The 17,025-nt window shown below is 39.7% G+C and overlaps 1 protein-coding gene across 2 annotated transcripts in view; it reads right to left on the minus strand.

Moving 5' to 3' along the window:
- Positions 1-821: 821 nt before the first annotated feature.
- MAGI2 (membrane associated guanylate kinase, WW and PDZ domain containing 2) overlaps positions 822-17,025 on the minus strand; it is a 1,708,818-nt gene continuing 1,692,614 nt past the window's right edge. For both annotated transcript variants that reach the window (XM_044678723.1, XM_044678722.1), the window contains one exon: positions 822-3,390. In XM_044678723.1, the coding sequence (XP_044534658.1) occupies positions 2,585-3,390 (806 nt within the window). In that variant the 3' untranslated portion in view covers positions 822-2,584. The remainder of the gene's footprint in view (positions 3,391-17,025) is intronic.

Genomic DNA, 17,025 nt, shown 5'->3' on the forward strand with positions numbered 1-17,025 from the left:
AGGATTTTGGATATATATTTTATTTGACAGTGTTTTAGAATATCATACAGTAAACAAGATTTCTGTAAAAGTTAATTTATCCATAGTGGTGCGTTTCATAAAAATAGTTGCTCACTTACAGCCTTTCTGTGACTATTAATACATGGAATTATATTTATAGAGATACAGCTGTACAGGGTAAATTCACAGCTAACACTACACAGAAATATTATTTGGAATGGGGTTTAGATGATGTGCTGTCTTCACAGGTTATCGATTACAGCCGCATAAAGCAATTGCTGCACAAGTAGTAGCTGTGAACTGTGCAAATTAGAGTTTATGCAAGCGTAATCTCAGGTTGTTCTTCATTTCTTTTAACACATGGAAAATAAAGGTCAGAGGATACAGTACTGGGGCGTGCAGCTACACTACAGAAGCATTGTCCAAAACTCCAAAACCAGATTCAATAAATTAATGGCAAACTATATTGGATTTCTAGTCCAGGGGAAAAAGACTAATTGAAATTAAACCAAAATTGTGTAAACCACTACATGTGTTTGTGCTTTTGTTTATGATGAATGGAGTTTCTTTGTCTTTTTTTGTTGTTGTTTGTTTGAAAACCGGTTTGAAAGCTGCAAAATCCTTCATTTGAGACTTTCAACCACCATCTCTTTCACCAAAGAACTCAACCCCATGTCAGATGAAACTAAATTATGGTAGTGTAAGATAATGCAGTGCCTGGGATAGAGGAGGGAAGAAGAAGAGAGCAAGAAGTAGGGCACAGCAGGGAGAAAGAATGAGGGATGGAGGAAAAGGGAGAGTGGAAAGGTAAACAGGAGGGAGAGAGAAAAAGATAGACAGAGAGACGTGGGTAGACACACACATAGAGAGAGAGACATACATACAGAGGAACACATGCCAAAGAATCAATCAAGCGAGGCCACTGCCTTTTGACTCAGCCTGATGGAACCGATCTCCCTATATGACTTCTTTGACTACAGATTTGGAGATGGCAAGGAAGTGTGGCTTATTTGCATCTGAACTCCTACAAAGCATGACAGTTGTGGAAAGGATGCTATTGAAGTAACTTACAATGGACTGAAGCCTCTTTTGAGCAGAGCACATTAAAGAGAAAGGACTGTTTGGGTGCTTTTTTAGAAGCCTCCATGTTGACTTCTCACAGATGTATTCATGAAGTGATTATCCATGGCAAATTTACCAGTGTTTACAACTTTTTCTATTACCAAAAAAAATCAAGGCAGAAAATGGTGTCTTAGAATTTTGCTAGGAAATCAATCTTCCATGAAGAGTAACTCCAGGGTCTAGACATGCATGGAAAAAAAAAAGTGGACTTGACTAAAGGGTTCAAGACAAAAGTGGACTCCATAAAACAAAAGAAGGAGAAAATGAAAGCTCAGAGGCAGAAAGGAATGATAAAATGTCTTTTAGTGAAAACAAATTGGTCATAATGATGGCTTTTTATACTTGGAAGGCATTAAGACTCCAATAATGTAGGATGGACTATTTTGCAAACATCTGCTCTTCCCAAGTAAATTAGAAGAAGTAGAAAGATGGCCTAACAGAAGGTAATAAAAAAGAGTGAACTATAGCACCGCTAGTAAGAAAGGTATCTGTCTCTGCTACTAAGAGAGGATAGGAAAGCCTTTTTTGTTTTGTTTTTTGTTTTTTGTTTTTTTGTTTGTTTTTTTTTGTTTTTGTAAGGAAACTGCAGCTTCTCCACTCTTGATAATCATTAGATTCTGTCCTGCGGGTGTAAAAATCTACATTTTCGACAATGACCAGTGCTAATCTGTGAGCTAAATCCCCAAATTCTAACTTGTGGCAAATTGTTTTCCAGGACATGATTTTCTGAAACATAACTTGGTTCCCCTTCCATTTCCCCTACCCTAAATGTACAGAAATAGGATTTGTTCACAAAATGGCAGTAAAAATGGCATCACACCAATTAATTGACTCAATTTCCTAGTCCTCCTGAAGCCCACAGATGAAGGAGGCTGCTAGGGCCAGGTGTGGACTGTCCCAAAGTGTGTACCATGGAAATATGTCATGGGTGCACAGTTCTGAATGTTTCAAAGAAACCCTTTAACCCCTGGCTAGATACGTTGAGAACAATTTATTTACAACACTTTAGCTCAGTTAAAAGATATACTCTTTTTCTCAGTTTCAGCTTGCTCCGTGCAGTTTGATTTTTAAGGCGATATTCCAGTTTGTGATTGCTTGTCCAGTTTCTTCATATAAAGTTTGTAAATGACACCCAAATCCTTCATGCAGCGGGGGAAAAAAGACTAAAGCTACACTGCACTGTCTTTCTCCAATTGTACTTTAGGATATTTTGGTTCTTCCATAGCTGCCCAAGTCCCTCAAATGGAACAGGGGACTCCGGGATCACTTTTGTAATCTCCGCGTTGACTCTGTTGGATGCTCTGTATATCCTCACGGACTAGAGTTCCACTGTTGATGCTTCCAGGCTTTGATGTCTCATGGATCTATGTGTGACAGTGAAAATAAATTAAAACATTGTGAGACAGAACCTAAGAAGAATGTTCTGTATTGATGTGAAATGGAGGGCAACAGCTGCATCGCTTTATCTGCTCATGGCTGAAGTGTCAGATTTCAGTACACTAGGTAACTTGTCAGAACCAGGGATTTTCCAAGGTCCTGGTGACACAGTTGCCTTCCGAGTGGCGGTGGTGGCATGGCGAGCGCTACTACAATGGAAGGGTCCCTTCCTCGGGAACTCGCCGTGTTTCCCGTCAGGCTCTCGCCGGCTGTGGTCCACGTCGCTCGCGTACGGGCTGCAGCTATTGCTACCATATGCCTTTGTAGCACCGAGTGATTCGAGCTGGCTGTGATCAGGAGCTGCTGCGGCTTTCTTCTCCGCCGGACCCAAAGCTCGGAGATCCTCTTTCCTCCCGAGGGACCCACCTCTGTTGGCATCCGTGGCCTTAGGCTTCCCGCGCGGTTCCTCATTGGTCCCAGCGTACATGGTCTCCCCTGCTCCTCCCACTTCGGGGACGGCGATCTGTCCAATGGCTTTGCTCTCCGAGGGGGGCCTGCCGCCCTCGCTTTTCTTGGATTTGCACTCGGATGATCCTTTGCTGGAGGTCTCCTCAGGCTTGGACCTATCAACCTTCTTAGGACTAGCGGATCTTTCCCTTTGTTCTCCTAATCTTTTCTTCTTCTGGCCGTTAGCTGAAAGCTCCTTTGGTTTTCTAACATCTTGTTCCCTTTTGATATCCCAAGTTGGGTCTGGGCTTATCTGGTGGGAAGGGTCAGAGGGTGGGGCTAGATGCGATGAAGATAATGGTGAGATTATGTCTTCAAGGGAAGCCACTACTTCCGGCAGACCTGTGGAGGTGGCAGAGGGAGAACTCCAGGAGTTTGGTTCGTCTGCGTGACAACAACAAAAGAAGACCTGGGTAAGAGTCTGGCGTTAAAAAACCAACCACCAAACATTTCATCTTTATGCTCTAAATAATCAATAGACAGAGATTCTTAGAGAAACTTCTATGCTCTCTAGAAGGGCAGGTTCAGAGGAAGGCAACCCAAGGATGACTTTTTCTGGGGGTCCCGTACTGCTACTACCCCCTCCTCAACCCCACCCGGTGGCCTCTCTCAGGGTATCCTCTCCACGAATTCCTCCATGGAGCTGGGAGTTCTGGCTTGCCTCTGGCCTTATTCTGATCCTCTCATTCTCATTCTTTTTCTAGCTTTCTCTGTGCCATCAAATCTGACAGTTTGTTGGTGGAATCTTTCTACTTTCATGCATTTCTGTCATTTCATTAGACTAGGTGGTATTGATATCCTCTCAAAAACTAGGGGAAATGACTTTCTAACATTTGGTATCACCAAAAGTATAATCCTGTAATACTCTTTAATAATAAATAATACTCTTTATTTCAACCCACACTTGAAATGAAAGGCTTTTTTTTTAGTTTTAAAAATTATTATTAGCAACAAACCATCTTTCTTAAAAGTTATGTTATAGATGCCCTTGGATCTACCCTTTATGCTGAGCCCACAGATGTTAGCTGTAAAACTCAGATCCAGTATTTAAGCCTCAGAGCCCGTTAGGATGCCTCCTATACTAGAGTATAAGAAGACAAGAGATAAAAGCCAGAGGTGGTAGGGTAGGAAGCTCCCAATGAGCTATCCCAATTCCATCATTCTGGCTGCCTCCCCACTACCAAATCATAGGCCTAAGCAAATATCTCTTTTAAACTAGAAGTCAGGGGAATTTTTCCCCATATCTAGCTCCATGAATATTTTTCCTCTTATATTTTCTCTTAGCATTTAAGGAAGAGTGTCCTAGAGAAAAACTATCCTGGTTATTAGTTAACTTGCTCTGTCTTAATGCTGTTCCTATGCTGATCTTCTGACCACTTTTATTATTAGTAGTATGAGTACATTTTTTTAAATTTTTTTTTAATTTTATTTTAAACCCTTAACTTCTGTGTATTGACTTATAGGTGGAAGATTGGTAAGGGTAGGCAATGGGGGTCAAGTGACTTGCCCAGGGTCACACAGCTGGGAAGTGGCTGAGGCCAGATTTGAACCTAGGACCTCCCGTCTCTAGGCCTGGCTCTCAATCCACTGAGCTACCCAGCTGCCCCTATGAGTACATTTTGAGCCCCCTGAGCCCACTTCCTCTGGGAAGGTGGGCTCTTGTGGAAGCTCCATCAACTACCTACTGCTGTTTGGCCACTTGTCGATGTTATGTAGTTTAGTACAAGAAATCTTCTAGAAAAGTAACTTGCAGTTTTGTCTTTACTCTAAACCAGGGTTAACCTTGGTTACCTTGAGGACTATCAACAACATTTATTTTAATTCCCTTGTTTAAAAATAAAACATGAAATCCATGCAGTAACACTACTTTGGGCAGGAATGGGATGGATGCTCCAGTCAAAATTAGAAAAATAAAGTTTAGTGTGACAACACTGAAAAGATTAGAAGTCACTTCCTGAAACAGTTGACTATGGCTTTCAAAATGACCTAATCTTAGGGCCACGAGAGTAGGTTAGCTCCTGGCAGAATCTGGCTGGACTGTTGAAATGACGTTTTAAATTTTTATATCACATATGGCATATTGGATTAGCTATCCTAAAAAAATTGGAGATTTGGGGAGGAGTCATAATTATTCACTCCATTTCCAGATGGAGGAATTAAAGAACAGAGAATTGAAATGTTTTGATCAGGATTACAACATGGTCCAGGCTGGATTAAAATCTGGTTTTCTTTCATTCTTTTTACTTACTGACATAAATGCCCTAAATTATAGTTTATATGAGCCTTGCAGATAGGTTCAAAATATGTGAGATGTGAACAGCTAGAGGGAGCTGTCAGATGAATTTACAAATATATTCACCAATGTAAAACCTATTAGGCCTCACTCTTTCCTGCTTCATTTAATCAGACTGATAAGAAGACACAGATCTTTAGCAAATAATAAAATCAGGACTAGTAAATCTAAAAAAAGCCCCAATTTTCATAAAAACCTTGTCAAACAATAGGGCAATAAAAAAAGGATTTGGTTATTTTTCTTTTGGGTTCAGTGTTCTTTTAGGATATGGCAACAGCCTAATGCACTTACAAAAATCATAGTTATGGTAACATCTCCATTAATAGAAGCAATGACTTTCAGTGACATTTTTGTCAGAAACTTCATAACCACAGAAAAAAAGAACACATAGGAGAACAATATAGGATGTCAGATAATGGAGGGGAAGGTTACGGAAAGAAAAAAAGATCATTAAGTGGCCCAAGTTAATTGCATGCACCTGAAGAGATAAAATATCATCGTGAAAGCCTCGAGACAGAAGAAGAGGCCAGAGGCCAGGTAAAGATGAAAGGAGGTGGAATTGGGGCCCAAGCTGTTCTCAAATAAGAAAGATGGGGTCTGGGGAGGAAGGTAGGATGCTGGACCGCTGGATACAATTGAACCGTTGGCAGATAGGCTGATGCCAGAGAATCCTTCAATAAGGAACAAAGTCTTACATTAATGATAAAAAGCTTATAATTCAAAGACCGTGTTGGGGCCACAAATGAGGAGATGAGAGTTTCATTTGAAGTATAATAATTAGAAATCAACTGGATACCAGATGCTTCCATGTTCGCTAGGGCCAAGGGGGCCAAGGGCAACTAACTTGTGAAAAAATGGGGGAGAAATCCATAAGAGAGGAGATCTGGAGATAGGAGGCAAACCAGAGACTTCCCTGCTTTGCCTAGAGAGAAAATTAGAAACTATGTGGGGAGGCATTTTTGTTCTATCTCTCTGTATGTCTTACATGTAGGGCTTTTTTTAAAACAAGGATGAAATGGGCATAAAGAAGCCTTGTACCTGAGGGAGTTCTTTCCAAGGTTTCACTCACTTACTTTGTATACAGGTGAGCACGTGAGAGAAGTAATGTACCCAAACACCTTACTGATTGTCTGGTCCACCTCTCGAGTTAAGTTTTTAACATTTAGCTCTTATTGGTTTCCATTTCCAATGCAAAAAAAAAAAAGCTTACAGTTATTCAGCAATTTCATAGACATACATATTCAAATGTTTTTGTTGTTTCCATTAATGTCCTACTTTTTGTGACCCCATTTGGGGTTTTTAAAAATTTATTTATTTTTAAGTATTTTTCCAAGGTTACATGATTTGTGTTTTCTCCTTCGCTGCTCCCGGAGCCGACAAGCAATTCCACTGGTTATACATGTATTATCACTCAATACCTATTTCCATATTATTCATTTTTGTAATAGAGTAGTCTTTTAAAACCAAAACCCCATTTGGGGTTTTCTTGGCAAAGATACTGGAGTGGTTTGCCATTTCCTTCTCCAGCTCATTTTTCAAAGGAGGAAGCTGAGGCAAACAGTATTTTTTCTTCAGGTTCAAGTTTATTTTAGGCCATGGTAACTGCTAATAAGTTTCTGAGGCCAAATTTGAATTCAGGTCTTCCTGATTCCAGGCCCAGTGTTTTATCCACTTTACCACCTAGCTGGCCCATATTCAATTAAATATTCCTCAGTTTTAACTGGATCCAAAGAAGATGAATCCATTAAATCATCAAGGAAGCCCACAAGGATATTAAATCACAGAATCTAAAAACTGAAAGGGACCTTCGAGGCCAGGAAGTCCAACCCATACCAGTCATGGAATCTCTTCTACAACATCTACATGCGATCCTCTAACCTGTGTTTGGAGTCTTCCATTATCTGCTGAGGCAGCTCATTTTATTCTTGGACATCCATCAAATCTAAATATCTTTTTTTGCAATTTCTACCCGCCCACTCCTAGTTTTGCCTCTTGGGTCAGGCAGAATGAGTCTCATCCTTCCTTATGACAGCCTTTCAAATAATGGAAGACAGCCATCACGTCTCCCCTATGTCTCCTCTTTTCTAGGTTAAGCATCCCCAGTACCTTCAACTGATCATTCTCTTGCATGTTCTACAGAATTCTCACTATGCTGCTTCCCTTTTCTATACACATTCTACCTAATTTTTGCCCAGAACCTCACACCATACTGAAGATACCACCTGGCCAGGTTAGAGTTTATTGGGACTATTATTTTCCATGTTCTAGACCCTTGGGCCTCTTAATATTACCAATGGTGGCATTAGATTTTTTGTGGGGGAGGTTGGCTGTCATAACACATATATTGATTTAGTAAATTATATGTGAAATCATCATGAAGTAAACAATATTTCAAGATGTCAGATGTATTTCCTTTTGCATGCCAATGACAAAGGATATAATCCAAGTAAATTACATATTTAAGTTAAACTCATTTATTTTAGTGATTTAATAACTGACAATATCTGGTTAATAATAATATTAATATTTGTGGGTATATAGGGCACCGGGCTTTGAATCGGTGTGACTTCTCTTCATGAGTTCATATCCAGCCTCAGACACGCAAACCTCAATGATGATTTAATAAACTGATCTCCTTCTGATCTAGTTAAAACAGAGTAATATAGAATTGAAGATGGCGTATGGATAGAGTACCGAGCTCCTTGGGCAAATCACATTTGCCTCAGTTCCTCATTTGTAAAATAAGCTGGAGAAGGAAATGACAAACTACTCCAGTATCTTTGGCAAGAAAACTCCAAATAGGATCATGAAGAGTTGGACATGACTTAACAACAATAACAACAAAATAAATATTTATATAATAATCCTTTAAATAATTTACTTCACTTGTTGCCTATAATAATTCTTTCTGTCAGGTAGGTACTCTGTGATATTACTACCACTTTACATATGAAGGAACTGAGGCTCAGAGAAAAAAAACCTTTTTAAGGTCATATAGCTAGTAATGGACAGATTTAGGATTAACAGCCAGTCTCCTCACTCTGAGTCCACCATCCTTTCTGCCCTTGGAATGGTATGTAAAGCCAGTTTCAATAAGTAGAATGGCTGTCTTCTTTATTTTCCCAAATTATTTTTATCTTTGGGAAAAATTGACATGATAAAGTATATTAGGAAGAGTTAACTTTTACTTGTGCTGAGATTTGAAGAGTAATGAAGATGGAGGGTCATCTGAAAAGAGAATTTTTGCCAAGATTTCTACTTTACATTTTATTTATTGGTTTTAACCCTCCAAGGTATGGCAGAATGACACCATCCTGTGATATTGAAGGTCTAGGGCAGAGGTCGGCAACCTTTTTGGCCGTGAGAGCCATAAACGCCACATTTTTAAAAATGTAATTTCGTGAGAGCCATATAGTGCTCACAGTGCACGCTTCTGTAACAACACCTGAAAAAAAATGGACTTTATGGCTCCTGCAGAAAGAGCCATACGTTGCCAACCCCTGGTCTAGGGAATGCCTAGTGTGGAAATTTCCCTAATAATGCTGGTTTGCCCCTTCTCTGAAACTTATATATAGCTTTCAAACAATGGTTCTCAAAATGTGGTCTGGGGACCTTTGGGGACACAGAGAGATTTTTCGGGGGGTACAAAAGATCAAGATTAATAATAATACTAAGATATTTAAATTTTGAATATAGTAAATGTTAATAAAGATAACCTACAAAACCAAAAACTACTCCTCCATTCATTTTTAAGAGTATAAAGAAATCCTAAGACCAAGAGGTTTGAGAACTAGTGCCTTAGAGAGATGTCTAGAGTAAGAGCCACCTAGCAAGGACCATGTGGCCCTAGCTCTGAGGCCAGCTTCTCCTGCACTATGCTGCTTCTCATGTGGGACATATAAACTGAATACAAATGAGTCTTTGAGGTCTCATCTAGCTCATGCTCTGTGATCCTATGATGCTCAGGTTCCTGTCCTCAAAGACCTTACAGTTTACTTGAATAGAAAACAAGTCCTGAATATAAGGTAGGATACAGTTAAGTGACACAAAAGAGAGGTAGAGGGCTACAGGAGCAAGGATGAGGCTCATATGGATTCTTGGTGGTATGGGAGAAAAGTGATTTGTGCCCACTTCTCTGTCCTACCAGGATTTAGAGAGAACAAGCATGGGGTTTCTTTGTTGACTTGGATCATATGCATTAGAACAAAAGCCTCTACATGTCACGGAGTCACATTTTGGTCTTTGGCTCCTTGAGGATGCAGAGAATGCCAGATCTCAGTGTGATTGTATATAATTAAAAAAAATTACCTTAAAGATGGAGCTCCCAATCTGAAGTCTATGAACATATATTTTTTTAAATTATAAATATTGGGGGCAGCTGGGTAGCTCAGTGGACTGAGAGCCAGGCCTAGAGATGGGAGGTCCTAGGTTAAAATTTGGCCTCAGACACTTCCTAGCTGTGTGACCCTGGGCAAGTCACTTGACCACCATTGCCTACCCTTACCACTCTTCTGCCTTGGAGCCAATATACAGTATTGACTCCAAGATGGAAGGTAAGGGTTATAAATATTTTAATATAATTTGTTTCTTTCATAAGTCCATTTTATGTACTTAAAAACCTTATTCTTCTGCCCAAGGAGTCCATGAGAAACAAAAGGTTAAGAATTCCTGTCTTAATGGCTCTTCTTCAGAATTGTGTCAGCCATACAATTATTTTAATAGGTACAACAATGGAGATGGTGACCATCTATTAAAAAATGAAGCATAAAACAAGAACATGTAGGCATACCAGATGTGTTTGTCATAGTTGTGGAAGATTTCTAAGGTAGAGTCCAGATGGAAGAGGGATGTCCTAGAGATGGTTAAGATCCTTCAGATGCTGATTTTGTCTAGTTCCAAAATACTTTGTGGTCTCCTAGATGAGATCCATAGTTGCTCCAAAAATTTTGGCCTCACTATCCACATAGGGAAAACCAAAGAGATGAGGAATACCTAATATTCAGACTAGTAGTTCCCACGTTTTTTGGTCTCAGAACTCCCTTAAACCCTAAAAATGGAGACATCAAAAGAACTTATTATGTGCGTTATAGCTATTAATATTTGTCTTGCTAGAAATTATAATGTCTTAGTATTATTATGAAAACAGTTTTGACCTCACAACCTCCTTGAATTGGTCTCTGAGACCGAAAGGGTCCCTTGACCCCATATTGAGGGCCACTGGTCCAAACTATGATATGCAATTATAGGGATAGTCTATAGAGTTGGTCCATCAGTGTACAGACTATGGACAGATAGCTGGAACCCAGAACTGAATGAGTCCAGAGCTGAATCAGAGAAAGAGAATGCCTAACTTACCTTTGATAAATTATACGATGTTTTTAAAAAGTCTTGGAACAAATGTCCATTTCTTTTTAGCACTGATATTCTTGTGGGGATAGCCATAAATCCTGGTAATGTTAGTGTCTGATAAAATGAAGTTGTGGCTTATCCAAAGGGTAATGGGGAGCTGCATAGCAGACATTTAGGGACATTAATATAATTGTACAGGAGAGGCAGTATAAAGTCTTTCATATGGGAGACTGGGAAAAAGAGATGGGATGATGGATGGATAGCTTGTGTATTTGTACTGCAACCCCGTGATCTCAAAAGAACAAGAAACAGAGGCCCATGAACTCCCCAAAACATTATGATCACTCTATTTCAATATATTTGTTTTCTTTGTGATCCTATGTATTTTTTTTTTGCTGCTGTCTGAGAAGGGGTTCATGAGCTTCACCAGACTGTCAAAGGGGTTCATGACCAAAGAAGACAGAGGACCTCTCATCTAGAGGAAGGCCCCTAGCAGGCTGTGTGAACCTCTGGTGAGAATTTACATGAAGATGCAAGAGCCACCCAGTGAGAGAGAGAATGGGTAGAAGAGCAAAGATCAAAGAAGTATTGAGGTATACAGCAAAGTGCATTCTAAATTGTTAGACTGGGAAGAGGCATTAGTGAACTATAATAAGAGAGATGCCCAAAATGAAGCAAAAAAGCAAACTGTAGCCAGGTCTAAACAAAGGATAAGCTTTGAGTGGGCTAGAAAGATTCCAGGGTAGACTAAAAAACATGGCGGCCAATATATCTGCTTGGTCCTGTGCCCTCTGGTGAGGAGGGGGCAGTGTGGGAAACTGATCTAGTATAGATAGTTCAGAGACAAATAATTATTTTTTCCAATAGTGAGCAATCTGCTTAATAATTCAATAATGATAATAATAATACTAATAGCTAACATTTATATAGGCAGCCTTGGTAATTCAGTAGATAGAGTGAATAAGAATATCAGGCCTGGAGTCAGGAACCCAGCCTCAGACACTCACTAGTGTGACCCTGGGCAAGTCACTAAACCCTGTTTACCTCAATTTCTTCATCTATAAAATGAGATAGAGAAGGAAATGGCAAATTACTTCATTACTTTTACCAAGAAAACCCCAAATGGGATCATGAAGAGTTGGACATGACTGAAATGACTGAACAACATCTGTGTGCCAAGGACTGATTTTTACAAGCACTGTGCTTTGTGTTCACTAAGTAGAAAAAAAAAACCCATGTGTTAATCCTTAAAAATCTTAGGTGGCCAGATGGGCTGGGCTGTATCTGGTCCTTCTCTGGCACACGCCGCGTGCCTGGGTCTTCGTCTTGGCTTCCCAGGATCACAGTTTGAAAGAGGGGCCTTTCTAGATCTTCTGGTGCCAATACCCTTCCCTTTTCAGAGAGGTCCAGAAGAGACCAAAGTCAGAATTAATGGCAGAGTCAAGACTAAAACTCAGCCAGATCTCTTGGCTTGGAGTTGAGTGTGCTTTCTGCTCTGCTTTTCATATCAAACCTCAGTTTCCTCATCTGGTAAATTAGGGTGTTGGACACTGGACTGTCTCTAAGGTCCTTTCCAGCTCTAAGCCACGAGCTCTTTAACATTTGGAAGCACTGAATTTGTCTGAGATTGAAAAAAGGGTTTTACTTCTGAAGGGAGAGGCAATGGTGCCTTTTTAAGGTGGATCCTGGTTTGGGTAAATGTTAATGCCAGGGAAATCCTGGCTACTGAAATACAAGGCCAACTAGATGAGGAGAATATTGAGAGAGCTTGAAATGTTGAGATCTATTTCTCCTAAAAGTCAGAATGCTGCAGTAAAATATCAAAATGATTAGGGCGGCTCAAAGGAAAATGATAGCAAGTCATTTGCTGTTCTAAAGGAAAACTGGTTAAGAGCTGTGTTCAAACCCAACAGGTTCATATGTGCTTGTTCAGCCATTACTAAGATGATTGTTTTGTATAATAAATATAAACGGAAAAATGCAGTTTGCTCTGTTTGATCCAACAAGTGAAGGATTTCACCAGCTTTTGCTATTTCTGGTGTCTACAGTTACAATCGAGAGACATTGTTAATGGCCTTGAAACATTTTTTTCCCACCTTTCTATTACCTCAGAGATACTAACTAGGGGTATTAAACATGATTTTCATTTTTATTAATGCACGATTGGCTCGTTAGGATCTCATCTTAAAGCATTTTTTCTTTTGTATAATTATAAGATTGGTCGACCTGCATGGAGCCACCCAGATTGTAAACCTTAGGTTATGGGAGGGTGATGTAAAATGTTACTTGTAACTATAATACATATTTTGCATTCATATAATCTGTCAGTTACAAAGTAGTCTCACTTTCATAATCTCACTTGGGCATTACAAAAATACTATGGAATATATATATATATATTTTTTTTTTCATTGTGCAGATGAGGAAACTGAGGTCTATAGAGTAGGTGGCTTGACTTATAGCTAGAGCACTGGGGATGGAGGTTGGGGGGAAGACCTGAGTTCAAATCTGGCTGTTTGACCTTGGGCAAGTTGCTAAATTGCTCATTGCTCTGGAGATTTCTCTAAAACTCCACATTGGAGAGAAGCTGCCAGTTTGCATTGATAAAAGGTGATTTTCTTGCTTGGGAATCCCCTTACAATATCCCTGACAACCCAGCAGGTAACCCAGTGTCTGCCTGAATGCTTTCCCTGAAGAACTCCTCATGAGCAGACCACTCAATTTTTGGACCACTCCAAAGTGGTGCAGTGGATAGAGTATTGAGTATAGTAATCAGGATGACTCATCCTCATGAGTTCAAATCCCACCTCAGAGACTTACTAGCTGTGTGATCCTGGGCAAGTCACTTAACCCTGTTTACCTCAGTTTCCTCATCTGTAAAATGAGCTGGAGAAGGAAATGGCAAACCACTCCAGTATCTTTACCAAGAAAACTCCAAATGGGGTCACAAAGAGCTGGACATAACTGAAAAAATGACTGAATAACAAATTTTTAGGAAGCCACAATTTGTATGTCTGCTCTCTCAATATACTATTCCTAATTGTACCTTCTTGGGCCAAAGATCACAAGTCATATCCCTCTTTCACAAGATAACTCTTCAAATCCTTAAAAACTCATCTCTGCTAAGCCTTTTCTTCTCTAGACTAGACATCTCACATTTCTCCCACTCTTCCTTGTGTGGCCTTCAAAGCTCGCCTTCCTAGCAGCCTTCTTCTAGAGTCTAGACTCCTCCTGTTCTCTCTCTAATTCAATTCTGTTCTCAGTTTATTTCCTGCCTGCATTGTCTATCCCAGGATTATACATGAATGTTTTCACTTAATGGACTGGCCAACTAAATGTAATTCAGTTTGATTATTATTCATTTTTTTTCCTATATGGATTAAGCTGATCTCTTCTGTGTTATTGTTGTTCAGGTGTTTCAGCCATATCTGAGTCTTTGTGATCCTATTTGGGATTTTCTTGGAAAAGATACTCAGAGTAGTTTGCCATTTTCTTCTCTACCTCATTTTATGTATCAGGAAACTAAGGCACTGTGAAGTGACTTGCCCAGAGTCACACAACTAGTGAGTATCTGAGGTCACATTTGAACTCAGGTCTCTCTGACTCCATTCACTATGCTACTTAGCTAGCTTTCTCTTTTATGTACTCATGACTTTCTCTGAGGAAACTGTCAGATTCTAGGGCTTTATTTATAAACAGGAACATCTGGAAGAACTCATTCTCAGGAACCTCTTTTCCTTTTGACTTTGATCACAAGTCATCCTCCATTGTTTATTGTTTTATCTGTAAATTTGTTAATTATTTTAGACAAACAAGAATGTTTAAAAAGATTTATTAATATCTTTTGTTTATTACCTAACATTTGCCCAGTTCTCCTCTTTCTCCCCTTCCAAGAGATTAACCAATTTTTTAAAGGAAAAAAGAATGAGAAAAAAATTGCCATGAATAATTGATAATATATGCAATATTCCACACCCATGATCCCCCATTAACTACTCCCTTGCAACACAAAGTAAAGGACAGATAATGAGGACCTTGGGTTTTATAACTGCATTTTTGTTTTGTTTTGTTCTTTTGTTTTTAAGCCCTTACCTTCCATCTTAGACTCAATACCGTTTATTTGTTCCAAGGCAGAAGAGTGGTAAGCACTAGGCAAGGGGGGTCAAGTGACTTGCCCAGGGTCACCCAGCTAGGAAGTGTCTGAGGTCAATTTGAACCCAGGACCTCCCATCTCTGAATCTGGCTCTCAATTTTCCTAGCTAACCAGCTACCCCCAGGACTTTAGGTTTTAAAACCTATAGTAGACTCATAAACTTAAAACAAAAAGGCATAGAAGAGGAAAATGAGAGGGGACCATTACTAAAAGAGATTTTAAATAAATTGTGACAAAACAATGCATTTTCTTCTCAACAACAAGAGAATAACATCTTGTGTGTGAGCCATAACACTCTCAGATGTGCCAGTAGAGGTCAACACTTAAAAAACCAGGAAACAGACAGAGGAGGGATGGCCAGGCAACAGCTGTCTTTTGTCTTGGGGCTGGAGGATGACATTTGTGTCCAATTTGATTGTTTCTGGGGAGACCTGAGAGATTGTGCCTATTGAGGGAATTTAACCACTTGAAGCATACACTTTGCCCGGAGGCAGTTCACCAAGGTCAGGACTGAGCAGCCATGGTTTCCAAGCTTCCGCATAAGGGTGGAGAACATAGAGCAGGGTGGGGTCAAGAAGACACATTATTATTATTAGGGGTCACCATCCTGTGTATCATGGCTTGCTCACGTGGAAGCCAAGTTTGCTGAATAATGTGCTTCCCCTCAGTGACCCTCCTGAGGTACAGGATTACTGTGCATTTATTGTACGATAGAGCATTGGAGCCAACAGCTATCAGTCCTTAATTCTAATTCCAGTTAGTTTAACGATTTTTTTTTATCAGATCAGGGATAGCCAGCAGAGGGCAAGGATTTGAGAGAATAAGAAGTAAGGTACATTTTTAAAGAGGAAGGGTGCCTCTGGTCTTTTGCAATGGATCACTTGCATTAGGGTTAAGTAATCAATATTCTTTTAATAAATATATAATGAAGATGATGAGAATGAAAATAATAACTTATCATTTATATAGTGCTTACATTTTCCTGGGCACTGGGTTGAGCACTTTACAATTATTATATTTAAACCTTGGAATTAGGTGCTACTACTGACCCCCTCCCATTTTATAGATAAAGAAACTGAGGAAAACAGAAATTAAATGACTTGCCCAAGGTCATACAACTAGGAAGTAACTGAGGCTGGATTTGAACCCAGGTTTTCCTGATTCTAGGAACTATATCTATTGTGCCATTTTGCTGCCTCTAATGTTATGATATTAGATATATTAATATATGTCTATATTCAATTACTTTTAAGTAAAAGCAGTTCCCAGAGCAATCTAAAAACAGTTTACAGAAAGATAAATATCTCAGAAAGGAGATTAAAAGCACAGAGTAAGGAAGATCTCTGGAGTCTTGGAAGTGACTTTTATATTTCTGTGTACAAAAGACCCACGGCTGAGTCCCAGATCAATCTAACCATGGGCAAAGGCAACACAACACTGCCTCATATACACTTCATTCATCCATAAGTTCTCTGCTCACTACTGTCCTGGATGTTGTTGTGGGAGACTTTGGTGGGAGGTAACTCAAGCCCCTCCAGTTACATCAGTATCTTGGTGCACAACAAAGATGCTGAAAAAGTTTGGATTCTTAGGAGTTGCTGCAGAGAATGGTAAATGAGCAGAAGGGTGCAATGCAGGGCTTGGGGTGGGCAGTTTACAAAATGTGGGCACAAAACACGCTAAGGGGGATGAAGAATGGTGAAAGGTAAAATGGGAATGTGGAAAAGACAACCATCTGCTTCATTTCAAGTTCTCGCCAGGGCTGGATTTGCCTTCAGCATCACTAAGGGTTAAAAGATGCTGCCCAGGAGAAGGTTTTTAGCATTTGCCTTCCCAAGAGATAACTTCCTGGAAACTGGCACATGAATCGTTGTGCTGCAAATTAGTGCAATGACTTGAAAACAGATAATTTTCTTAAGGAGACAATGCCCTCCCTTGTTATCTTGGTCCCACTGTTAATTGGCTTAGTAAACCTTTTTTGCACTAAAAAATAAAAATGATTATGAATTCTAGGGTTGAATTGATGCCATTTTATTTTATTGTTGACAAAATTTTAAGGATAACATTTCAACCATTCTGCAAGGGTCCTGGTAGGCTTCCTAGAAGGAGGTGAGGTGTCTTATCATCATCCTAGATCCTATCTGGTTTTCCATTCCTGAGATGTGCTTGACTGTCTCATGCCCCCAAACCTATGACTCCCTCAAAATCCAGACCATCGAGCACC

The sequence above is a fragment of the Gracilinanus agilis genome, chromosome 5 (assembly GCF_016433145.1).
Source record: "Gracilinanus agilis isolate LMUSP501 chromosome 5, AgileGrace, whole genome shotgun sequence".
In the NCBI taxonomy this organism is placed as follows: domain Eukaryota; kingdom Metazoa; phylum Chordata; class Mammalia; order Didelphimorphia; family Didelphidae; genus Gracilinanus; species Gracilinanus agilis.